At 42.6% G+C, this 12,495-nt stretch overlaps 1 protein-coding gene across 7 annotated transcripts in view; it reads right to left on the bottom strand.

Moving 5' to 3' along the window:
• The window catches only part of Ubr4 (ubiquitin protein ligase E3 component n-recognin 4), a 131,217-nt gene that overhangs the window by 44,926 nt on the left and 73,796 nt on the right, over positions 1–12,495 (bottom strand). For 5 of the 7 annotated variants that reach the window (XM_070037809.1, XM_070037810.1, XM_070037813.1 and 2 more), the window contains 10 exons: positions 12,283–12,387; positions 10,582–10,719; positions 9,749–9,923; positions 6,651–6,747; positions 5,914–6,021; positions 5,361–5,477; positions 4,302–4,511; positions 3,155–3,304; positions 960–1,187; positions 159–237 (listed from right to left, as the gene is read on the bottom strand). In XM_070037809.1, coding sequence (XP_069893910.1) covers positions 159–237; positions 960–1,187; positions 3,155–3,304; positions 4,302–4,511; positions 5,361–5,477; positions 5,914–6,021; positions 6,651–6,747; positions 9,749–9,923; positions 10,582–10,719; positions 12,283–12,387 — 1,407 coding nt within the window. The remainder of the gene's footprint in view (positions 1–158; positions 238–959; positions 1,188–3,154; positions 3,305–4,301; positions 4,512–5,360; positions 5,478–5,913; positions 6,022–6,650; positions 6,748–9,748; positions 9,924–10,581; positions 10,720–12,282; positions 12,388–12,495) is intronic. The other 2 variants (XM_070037811.1, XM_070037814.1) reach the window with 2 other exon arrangements.

Raw genomic sequence — 12,495 nt, 5'->3', positions numbered from 1 at the left:
GCTCTGTACTCCCAGAGCTCCCAATTTTCACCACCAATCCTTTTCACTGTTACTGTCTTCTTTGCTAGGCAGAGTTCTGTCTCTTTATCTTGCTCATGGCTCTATCTCTAGCATCAAGTCAACTCTGGGGGAATGAACAAAAAAGAAGAAACACTTACAGTCATCTTTGATGCAGAATTTCTGCCAGTTGATGGTTCGCTGGGCAGCAATCTCTGCACAGGCTTTCAGGTGTTCCATCTGAAAGGGAAGCCAATCACAGCCCAAATATGCACACCTGCTGCCTTAAGTGCCTGTCACCCTGTTTGGGTCCATGAAGTAACCACTGTCTTCCATTCAAGGGATGAATGGCAAATCTGGGAGCAGGGTATGCTCATAAGCATACCTCACAAAAGCCTACTTCTGTTCCAATCCCCATCACACAGAATGCCTTCAGGTCACTCACTAAGGCAGCAAAGGCAGGCCAGGCCATAAAACAAACTATAGTCCAATTCATTTTTTTTTCCTTGCTATAAACAACACACAAGATGAACAAGCTAAGAGTTCACACTATCTTCTTTCCAGATGCTCAAATAAAAAGTATTCTACTTACTCCCCTAAGTTCAAACAGTTTCTCTCTCCTCAGGCAGTAAGAAGTTTTTATACTCCATCACTGCTTTAGTATTCAAGGATAAAAAACAGAGATGCTCAAATTCCAGGTTCATCCTACCCATGATAGTCCATGATATGAACAAGTGAACTAGTAAGATTATGCCACCCATGTCATTAACTGAGACCACTCACTGATGGGAATGAGAAACTGCAGACCCCGAAGCCAAACACAAAGGGACTAGCATGGCTTTGGTGTTGGAGATTTTCTGTGAGATGGAGCGATGACATTCCCTAAGACCCTCATCCAGTTACATACTTGGCTAAGCCTCAGCACCTGCTCCCCTTGCCCTACCATTCCCCAGCCCTCTTACCAGGCTGATGAGTGTGTCATACTGCAAGGCAGAGCCTGAACTGGCTGTAACCACACTGGCCCGGAGAAATATTCCCTGTTCCTCTAGCAGCTTCTTGATCCCACGCACATGAGAGTCCAAGGTGTGCAAATCCCGGAGTTGTCGGTACTTCTCCTTTGATCCACAGATGAAGAGCAGAAGTTTTCGGACTTGGCGGCGTACAAATGGAGTCTGCTGGATCATCAAGTACTTGATGGATAAAGAATACAGTCAGACAGGTAAAGTGACTCAGCTGTAACAGTATAATCCTAGCTATTTGGGATGTAGAGATTAGGGAATCATCATTGAGATCAGCCTGGGTAAAAAAGTTTGTAAGACTTCAAATATCAACCAATGGCTAGATGCAGTGGTGCATGTCTGTCATTTCAAACTACAGGAGAAACATGATGGCTGGACACACTGACACACATCACCATTCCTGTGACAAAAGGGAAAATAGGAGGATCATAGTCCAGGCTATTCTGGACATAAAATGAGACACCATCTCAAAAATAACCAATGCAAAAAGAGTGCAAAGTAGTTCAAGTGACAGAGTATTTGCCTGCCAAGTATAAACCCCAATACTGCATATTAAAAAAAAAAAATAGAAGAACAGAATCTGGAACTTATATGTACAAGTTGTAACTCAAGCATCTCAGTTTTTAATACATTGCTATTGGAAACTGGTGAGAACTCAAACAAACCAGTCATTCCACAAGGACTGGTTCTAGGACCCCTACAGACCTCAAAATCTACGGATTTTGAGATACAAAATGGTATAGTGTTTGAATATAATCTACCTACATCCTTTATTTTCAATAATCTCTAGGTTACTTATAATACCTAACACCACATAAATTATTGTAAATAGCTGTTATGGTGTATTGTTTAGGGAATGACAAGAAAATGTCTGTAAATGTTTAGAACATATACATTTAGATTTATCTGCAGTTGGTTGATTCCTTAAAGAAAAAAGAAGTATGCATATATATAAAAAAAAAAGAAGGAAAAAAGGGATCATGGTATTTATGCACCACATTCTCAGAAACAGGATACTGGCCTTCATACCAGCTCACAAAATGAAACTAAATGGAGAAAAGCATCCCAAATCTTTTAGGTATCATAGCTAGGGGAAAGGCGGAGTAGTGTGGCTCCAGAACTGCAAATGATCATTTGAGATTATTTTTCCCAGAACTGGTATCAAGTAGCTGTGCAGTGCTGTCAGAACTTTAGTCTCGCCGGGCACTGGTGGCTCACACCTGTAATCCTAGCTACTCAGGAGGCTGAGATCTGAGGATCGAGGTTCAAAGCCAGCCGGGGCAGGAAAGTCTGTGAGACTCTTATCTCTAATAAACCACTAGAAAACAGGAAGTAGCACTGTGGCTCAAGCGGTAGAGCTCTTGGCTTGAGCTGTAAGAGCTGAGGGACAGTGCCCAGGCTCAGAGTTCAAGCCCCACAACTGACAAAAAAAAAAAAAAAAAAAAAGAACTATAGTCTCTCAGCTCCAAACCCATGTGGCTATACTCTGCTATGCTATTCTGCATACCTATCCTATTCTGCACTGCTCTTTGCCTGCTGACCAATGTTAGTGTCTGCCAATGGGGAAGGAAGCTGAAGGTAGAAGCTATGGGCTCAGTGCTGTGCTATCTGCAGTTCTAGCAACAACATCCCCCAGGGAGCTGCAGTCAGCTCTAACCAGCAGCTTCTTCGGGTGTCCCTGAATCTACATAACACATCCTTTGTGGGCAAAAGAGGTACCAGCAATAGCTCCACTGTAGAGAGCAGCCCAGATCCCCCCGGCCTCCCTTTGCCATACAAGGGCTGTGTCATCAGTGTTCCTTTTCTATCTTCATGGGGGTATCTAGCTATTTCATCAGTTCTCTGCACAAAGCCTCTGTGCAGTTCACTAGCATGCCTTCTGTCTTCTTGATAGCCTGTATGACTGAACTTGATCGTCACTACCCTGTGAGGCAAACTAGGTGACAGAGTCACAAATTACAGCCAACTGCTGATTAGATCCCTATCTTCTAGCAACAAATGTGTACATCAGGTGCCAGAGGGGTAAAACCTAAATGAACAAACAAGGGCTCTACTAGGGGAACACTGAAAGTAGGAAACAAGAGTAACAGCAGCTGTATCCTTTCCTGGAGTAGCACACTTCTTAGGCTTTCACTCACCTCTGAGAGAAAATAGAACCATGAGTGATCAAAGACAGGAGGTGGAATTCGAGAACTGGTGTCAGCGATCTTTTTGATTTGGTATGGCAACCGCAGGACCATCTCTGTGAGCAGCTGAGTATAGGCCTCAAACACATCAGCAGCATGACCCTGAAGAAGAACATCTGTGTGAGAAACTGGGACCTCAATGAGGAAACAGGCTCACCAGGAATCCTATGTATTGGAGTTGGTAAAGAGCACCCACCATTCAAAGCCATTGCTGACTTAAACTCAGAAGACCCAAGACTTAGTTCATGTAATGAACTAAAAATTCTGACACTTTAATACTGTGTTGTTTTTCTGCATATACAAAAATCAGATCTATGGGCTGGGAAGGTGGCTCAGTGGTAGAGCGCTTGCCTTGCATACCTGAGGCCCTGGGTTCGATTCCTCAGCACCACATAAGCAAAAAGAAAAAACTCGGAAGTGGCGCTGTGGCTCAAGTGGTAGAGCGCTAGCCTTGAGCTGAAGAGCTGAAGGACAGCACCCAGCCCAGAGTTCAGGCACCAGGACCGGACCAAAAAAAAATCAGATCTATATTGATTCAAAAAATAAAACCTGAAATAGTAGTAAGTAAAGATTCCTGACTTTCTGTGACAATGTATTCTATTCCCTAAATTCAAAACTTTCCTGCGCAGGCAGCATCATATGCTCATTTTTAGAGACAGATATTGAGGTTAAACAGAACTTCTCCATGCTTCATGGCTGGTATGTAAGAACACTGGGTAGACCTGGTTTGTGGGCTCATCCAAACCAGCTTAACCAAGGGTTTTCCTTTTATGGCAGCAGGCAGATATGTGACATACACATGAGGACAAGACCCATGCAGCTGAAGTTGCCTTATACAATCTCATCTTTTCTAAGGAGTTTCATGTAGAATGAGATGACTAATTTGCTCACTTCCTGCGTTTACAAAAAGACAGGAATCATAATCTTAGCAGAGTGAGCATTTATTAAAACATGCCAAGATTAAACTCCACCAAGGAACCCAATTTCCTTTTCTGAGGTTCCTCACTCTGAGCTCCTCCAGCTTTATTCTTTGAGGGCTCAGAGTGCAGTGCTTGAGAGGAGTACCAGGACCTCTCTTTTGACTGGGGAAAGACTTTACCTTCACATACTGCCGGAGAAAGAATGGGCTCATATCAGGAGGGGATGAAGTTGTATGGGGTTTCAGCAACTGGCTAGTGGCCACGGGTTCCTCATCATTCTGTTGGTTCTTCCAATACTCCAGCAGTGACTTGAGCACATGCAGGCAATAGTCCACAGCCCCTGAGCTCAGCAGGGCTGCAGCTGTGGCGCTAGAGATGAGGGAAGATGACTAGGAGAAAGAAAATACACACAGAGAAGGCAAGAATGTCCTATGAAATCTGGTTGGGTGGAAAAGGGTAGGAAATGTTCCCACAATGGTCTGAAAACAAACTGTTATATAAGTAAGTTATCAGTCTTTTGCATTGAAAATGCTCAACCTCATCTCTAACCCACATGCCAGGGAGGTAAGGACTACCTTCTCCTCCCAGAAGGATGGGTTTTTTTTCTTTTTCCTTGGGCAATGAGGAAAGAACCTTTCCTCAAGAAGATACTTCTAAGCAGCCTCACTCTCCCAGTAGGACTCCTCCCATAGAACCAGCTTCCAAAGGAGATGGGGTGAGTGATCACATGCATAAAAAGTAGGAGAAAAGCTACTGTAAATAAGACCATTAGAGAGCCTCGCAAATCCCAGCAAACCCCACAGCGCATAAGCTCATTAAGATTGGATGCAGTTCAGCCTCCATTCCACCTTCTCCGCTTTGTGCTAATCTCCTTTCACCACACACTTTGCTTTCTCTCGGCTTTATTTCCATACCTTATAGCAACAGACACTAGGGGAATCCTCTTAGCCACTCTGTGCCTTGCAGAACAGGACCTTGCTTTTCAATAATGGAACTTCCAAACCCTTTAACCTCTCCATTGGAGGGATTGTTGGTAAAGACTTGGGCTTGGAAGGGATTCTAACAAAGGGGGAAGTTCTGCTCTTGAAGAGACGGCAGCTTAGACTATTACTCCCTTACTCCCCTTGGGCAACAGAGGTCTTATGCTCACACAGGACTGTCACCTCTGCCCTCCTCTCTGCACCTACCAGCCAATCTTCTTACCTATCCCCAAAGCCATAAGCTCAAAGCAAAAATACCTCACATATGGAAGACTTGGATCCAGACTTCGTGCGGGACATGAAGACACTAAGAAGCCTCATCACTACCAAATGGACTTCATTCAGGGCACTGCGCTCATTCTTCTTGGACACATCCTGCAGGCAGAAACAGAGCTCAGACTTCTACACTTCCTTTAAGCTTGAGGCACCCTCTGAACACGACTTCCTCAAACCTATCTGTACTAAGTATTTCTCAGGGGAAACCAAAAACAAAAAATGCCAGTGCACATGAACTATACCTGAGCCTGCAATACTCAGAAGGCCACCATAAAAAGCAAACGGCCAATTCAATGTTTCTACTCCACCACAAAGGTCCATGAGGGCAGAGACTGTCTCATCTGTCATTTGTACTCAGGTCCCAAAGTATGCCTAGGCCAAAGTAGCCACTGAACTCACTGTGTTGAACCAGCAAAACCCGAAGCCTTCAGTAAATGGTACCCCAGAACTAGGTGATGCTTCTCTAAGAAAGGAGTTGGATCCTGAGGAGCTGGGCCAATCCTACCTTGTCATACCTCACAACCCTCCAACTTACCTTTTTATCCATACCCAGTTCAGCAATCAGCTGGGAGAGAAGGTTGTCCAAAGCTCCCTTGTCTTTCTCATCTTCTCCATCCAAATCTGTAGTAAGCATTAGAATGACCTGAAGACAGAAAACATGGAAGCCAATTTGCTAAAGAACTCTGGAAGGAGGTGTACATGAAGACATCTCAATTTTCTGGACTGCTCTGCCAATCACACTGGTAATATGTTCTAAGTTCCAGGTTTTCCCAAGCTAAAGTGTTCAGTCAGAAGAACCAATTTATAATATATGCCATTCCCAGCAGCAATGAGAGGGTTTTGCAAGAATTTTGCAAAATTAACTGACTAACCTACATTATATCCAGCCAAAGTAGCTTGAGATAGAGTAGTGTGCTCAGGTTAGAATCAAAGAACAATTTAACCTTTAAGGAAGAGAACTAGTCTAGGAATATCAACTTGAACATACTAATATCAACTTGAACAACTTCTAATATTTAAGAAGTAGAGAGACAGTATACAATGAAGTCTCAGGAGTAAGCTTTTGCTTCTGCCTCTGTCAATACCAAGCTGGATTGCCTTGAGCATTTATAAATAATTCTCTGACCCTCAGCCTTCATCAGTAACCTGAAAGGCTGTAGCTTACAGCCTTTGGTTACTTAACACTAAGCCTTCTGAGTCATTGGAAAAAGATAACACACTGCTTAAGGATGGCCCAAGTGTAATGTAGTAGACACAGGAGATCAAGGATACCTGCATGTATGGGATGGCCCGGACACCTCCAACATTTCGTAACTGGGGCAAGGTCTGCAGTAACCTCTCCAACAGCATCAGGCGCACCATGTGCAGCCTAAATGGCCAAGGAAAATATACAACATGAATCATTATATAAACAAGAGCCAGCTATTATTCTTTCTTCCTGTACCAAAATAAGACCTAAATAATCCTAACATTAGAAAGATATTAAAGCCAGGCACCAGTACTCATGCCTATAATTCTAGCTACTCAGGAGGCTGAGATCTGAGGAGCGTGGTTCAAAGCCAGCCCAGGCAGAAAAGTCTGTGAGATTCTTATCTCCAATTAGCCACCAGAAAACTGGAAGTAGCACTCTGGCCCAAGTGGTAGAGTGCTCGCTCGCCTTGATCAGAAGAGCTGAGGGACAGCGCCCAGGTCCAGAGTTCAAGCCCCACCACCAACCAAAATTAATTAATTAATTAATTAAAGTTGGGTGTGGGTGTGGTGTGGGTGTAATCCTGGCACTCAAGAGGAGGCTGATGCAGGAAATGGAGAATTTGAGGCTATCCAAGGCTATACAGCAAGACCCCGTCCCTCCCAAAAGTCAAAAAGATGTTGGGCACTGGTAGGCCATGCCTGTAATCCCAGCTACTTAGGAAGCTGAGCTCTGAGGACTAAAATTTGAAGCCAGCCTGGGCAGAAAATTCTGTGACTCTTTTTTTCCAATTAATCACCAAAAAGCAAGAAGTGAAGTGTGGTTCATGTAGCAGAGCACTAACCTTGGGCAAAAAAAACTTGGGACAGTTCAAGCACCAGGATAGGCACATGCATGTGCAAGCATGCATGTGTGTGCACACACATACATCAAAAAGATTTTAAAAAGCTAAACAAAAAGCAGAAAGTTCACTCTATTAAAAGAGCTGAACAAAACTGTTCTTATGTGCAGCTGTTAGTTAAAGGTATTTCCCAAGTAAGGTATCCAGTCACATTTATTCCCAGCCTCTAACTACAGGCTATCCACACGTGGATAGTCCTGCCTCCAGGTGTTTCCTAGATTTCTCCAATGTACAAATTCTCTATTGTCCAGCTGCTCAGAACCAGACCCTTCCTTTTTCATGTGTCTCAGTCCTCAGGAAGGTCATCACTGCTTTACTGCCATCTTCACTCCATGCCAATACTATCTCCTCTTCCTAGACAAGCTGGCTGGCTGTCATGTAACTCATAATCTCATACAGAATAACAACAATGTTGCTGAATGAATTAATGGATTCACTTTTATAATTAGTCAACTGTTTCTGCTTCACTTTATCTTAGGGATAAGATAAAGTGAAAGAAGACACAGGTATATATACATTTAAAATGTGCCATTTTCATGCAATACCTATCCTAGCAAGTAGCTAAAATATTTTCAAATAAATAAATGTTTAAATGAAAGTAGTTGTTTTTCTGTTATGTTTTATAGTATTGGGGTCTATATTTTCTTACTTCCTTTACCACTTGAGTCACATCCTCAGAGACCCTTTTTGCTTTAATAGTTTTCCAGTAGGGCCTCAAGTTTTTCCAACATGCTGAACCTCAATTCTTTTACCTACACCTCCAACATAGCTGGGATTACAAGCCCAGCCTACTAATGAGGGTCTAGTAACTTTCACAGGCTGGCCTCAAAAAGCACAGGTTCTTAATGGAATAATAAATAGTCATCATTCCAAAACGGACTCAAAGGAATGAGCTAAGTCTTCTTCAGAAAATAATACACAACGGCCCACACTGATATCCACAAATAACTAGGCAAACTGCAACCTGTATAGAGATGGCAAGTAAAAGAAAATTGCTCAGGGATGGACAAGGTAACAGCGAGGAAATTCAAGATAACAGCAACGGTCCAATAGCTTTATGAACCAAACAAAACAGGCTCCAAGATGAAATAATGCCCTCATGTTTGGAGAATATACACAAGATAAACATGTACAGAGAAAGAAGTCCCAAAAACCAGCAGAGTAGACAACTAAGATCACACTAGATTACTGGCTTTCCAAATTCTTAAATGCTACTCTTGAAACAAACAAACAAAAAAATACAATAAGGAAGTAATTTCCTTTTATTTCCTGTACTCCAAAATCACAATTTTCCTTACTGTCTTATAGTAGAATTTAGTTCTATTATTTAAAAAATTCAGCTGGGCACTGTGATTCAGACCTATAACCCCATTAAGGATGCTGATATCTGAGAATTTTGATGTCATCCCAGGAAGACAATTTCCAAGACTTTTATTGCCAATAGCAAAAAGCCAGAATTAGAGGCATGGCTAAGGTGGTTGAGCACCAAGAATCTACACATTCAAATCTACAAGTATTATTCCTAAGTTTTTCTCACTCTTCTACTTTTCTAGTCATCTTCTGCTGGTATACTACCATAAGTATACTACCAGTATACTACCATAAGTTTTTGAAGTAGATGGATTAGGATAACTTTTAATTTCAAAATGTTCCACTTTGGGTATTTCTAGACCTCAATCTACATTTTGCTGTGTTTTGTTTCTCCTTTACTTTCTAACAAACAATGGAACAAAAGACTTTAGGAAGAAAAACTCCTATTTTCATGACAGTCACTTCACAGTTCCTTAGGGATTTATGTGTCTTCAGAGAAAAACCACTCTTGTTTTCTCTGTAATTATCTCAATAACTACTCAGATAAGTAAGACAGTTCTAGACCAGTTTGTGAGATATACACTGTCACAAACAGAAACACGCAGCTAGGTGCCTCTCTATTGTGGCATTGCCATTATTTTAAACAGGCCAGATAATAGAAGGAAATGAGTTAAAAGGCACAAATCAGGATTAGGATTGGCTGAGTTCAAAACCCAGTTCCACCAAAAAAAAAAAAAAAAAAAAAAAAACAAAAAACCAAGAAAAGAAGTGGGGGAGGGAAGGGAGGCACACATCAATTCCCAAAGTAGGCTGGACCTCTATATACTTTGAAGTCAGCTATGGTTGGAAGAAAAGAAAACTGGCAGCTTCAATTGCCTTTATGTCTGAAAAGAACTATTGCTAACGCTCCATTTCCTCTTTCTGGAAGGAGACAGGCAAGCCTGGTGACTGAGAATGGTCCATCCTGACCTGTTGCTGGTATGGACATCTCCTTCAGCTTCCCCTTCTCCTTCTCCCTCGGAGCCGTCTCCCTCCTGGTGCCCAGTGGCAGTACTAATAGCACCAGTGCTTGAGCTGACACTTCCTGGTCCAGCAGGATGCCCTTCCGCTGTGGCATCCCCATATGCACTGCTCCGGCCAGACACTAGAGGGCAATGGTTAAAGAGCAAAAATCAACTCCCAAAGCACTCTAAACCAGCAATGGTTGAAGAAGGTAAATTATAAAACATTGTTTTCTACTCTGTGAAGTTCAATGTAATTCCAGCCCCAGCACACTATGTTAAATCACAAGAACAAACTTAATCCCAGCCACTATCAACTTCTGTCTCGTGGGAACTCCAACTAACTCTCTCATAAAATTTTTTCACAACCGATTTTTATCTACAAACTTATTTCCAAGGTCAAACTGAAATAGCTGTCATGTTTCCTCATGTTAGAGACCCTAACTCATGACTTCAGGATGGCTGCTAGATCAATACAGATCATTAACAGGACAGCCCAAGAACACATTTTCTCCCACTAGATAAAGAGTAAGGATAGTGACTTCAATTATACTATATAACTCAGGACCATACATATCAATGCTTTTCTTCCACTAACGTAATTGCAAGACCCACTGAGCTTTTAAGCTCTATCACTAAACACTTGAAACTCTAAGGTTGAGATCAGATGAACTTCAGATTTACAGTGAGTCCTTAAGCCCCTCACTGCTAAAAGCAACTCAAGGCCCAGATATTCATTTATCCATCCTATCTTTTCCCAACCCTCTGCCCAAGAAGACCACAATGCCCCAGGCACTTTACCACTGTGCTCGCCAGCCACTGAGTCCACTGCACTGCCCCCGCTCTCCGAGCCCACACTGCCACCATGGTCGGCAGGAGAGGTCCGCAGGGTGGAGCCATCTGTCGCTGCTGTGCTGCCCTCGTCATCAGAAGCTGGAGCTAAGAGAGTAACAAGAGCTGTTACAGGTAAAAACCCCCCCTTGGGGGGAAAGCATCAAACCACAAAGTGCAGAAGATACAGTGTAGTTAATATATCCTGTGGTCAGAGGAAAAAAAAAGAAAGATTTGCTTTGCCAATTAATCACTAACCGGAACAAACACTACACAAGGTGCGTTGCAAACAGTACTTAGACAGAAGTGAAAACCCAGTTTGCTGGGCATTTCCTTCGCTGTTACATTGCAGTGCAGAGATTCAGCAATAATAGATGACATGGATGTTGAGTGTTCTAGCTAAATGCTTCATGGTTACCATTGTCTAGGTGTTACTGACACCTACTGAGAGATCTGAAACTAGCCATTGCCATTCAAAGCATAGAACTCAGAATTTTAATGAGATTTACTTTGCAATCAGTCAATTTGTGCTAATGTGAAGAAATCACTTATCATGAGCTCTTGAATCAGCTGTTTGTTTTATCAAATAGTCCAGAAGGGAGCTCACTGGGAAATTTCACACCTCCTAATCATCCTCATCAGATGCTAATAATGAAGCAAGGAAATTCCCCAGAGACAGCCACAGCATCCAGGATCAGGGCTGAGCTGAGACAGGAGGAAAATGCTGGATGAGAGACACAGGGGAGAAAAGCCATGACAGCCAAAAGAGCAAGATACAAACACAACCAGGACAGCACAACAGCTCAAAGCTTGAAATGACAGCAACTAAAGAGACCTCAAAAAGCAACAAGACACGGTAGCAGGTGGGGACAGTCAGTCTTGCCCTTTCCTTATCTATCCATGGTAAAACTCCCAAAAGAAAAGAAATAAAAGATGCATTCTAAACAAGCATACATATATACATATATATATATATATATATATATATATATATATATATATATATATCAATCCTTAAATTACTTGGGGGCTGATTTTCCACTGGATTTCTCAGATGTGCCATCCTCCTATGCTCCAATTCTCCATTTGGAAATACATTTTATTTCTTAACAGATTAAGAAATAGATTTTATGTAAAGACAAAATGAGATCTGAAGGTTTTCTATGGATTTTAGTTGTCCACACAACCCCAACCTCTCAAGCACGCAGGTCCCTGATGGTTAGTTAGCCACACTGCCCAAAAATTCTGATGCCTAACCAAGTTGCTTATAGCTTTACTTTTTACTTTTAAATGAAGACAATTTAAAAGATATGAAATCTAAGTCTTGTCTCTCTTTTAATATGTCTAAACCATGTTACAACTCTGACAAAGAATACTGAATGCTTCAACATAAGCCTATTGCTAATCAGCCTACAAGCTGTGGACCTCTGTGGACCTCTCTAGGGAAATTAGCTGAAGCCAGGCAGCATGCAAAGTGTGAGGAAGCAGAGCAGTGAGTGCCATTACCAAGCCCCAGAGCTTTCCTTCCACACCCATATGTTTACAGCCATGGCAGAAGCAGGAAGTCCAGATGGCCTGTCAAAGCAGCTGCCCATTGTACTCTCACAGCATTAGAAACAAGGCCTGAGGGTCTTGGGACCCTGAGCCATGCTCCTTGCTGTGGACAGTTACCTGATGCTGTGGTGTCAGAGAGGGTTCCTGCGTCCAGAGAGGAAGAGCTGGGTGCCTGGCCGGACAGTCCCAGGCTCTGCAGGCCCAGGGCACTGCTGCTGCTGCCTGGGAAACAAGTGGAGAGTGAACACAATATCCCCTCCAGACCCTCTCCACAGCGTTGCTTTGGCCACCTGATCACCAGCATGTGACCCCTTCCAGCAACGAAGTTAA

This window comes from Dipodomys merriami, unplaced genomic scaffold (genome assembly GCF_024711535.1).
Source record: "Dipodomys merriami isolate MVZ:Mamm:240054 unplaced genomic scaffold, mDipMer1.0.p SCAF_28, whole genome shotgun sequence".
In the NCBI taxonomy this organism is placed as follows: domain Eukaryota; kingdom Metazoa; phylum Chordata; class Mammalia; order Rodentia; family Heteromyidae; genus Dipodomys; species Dipodomys merriami.
Note: the sequence above shows the minus strand (reverse complement) of the source record. Positions and strands in the feature narration are given on the sequence as shown.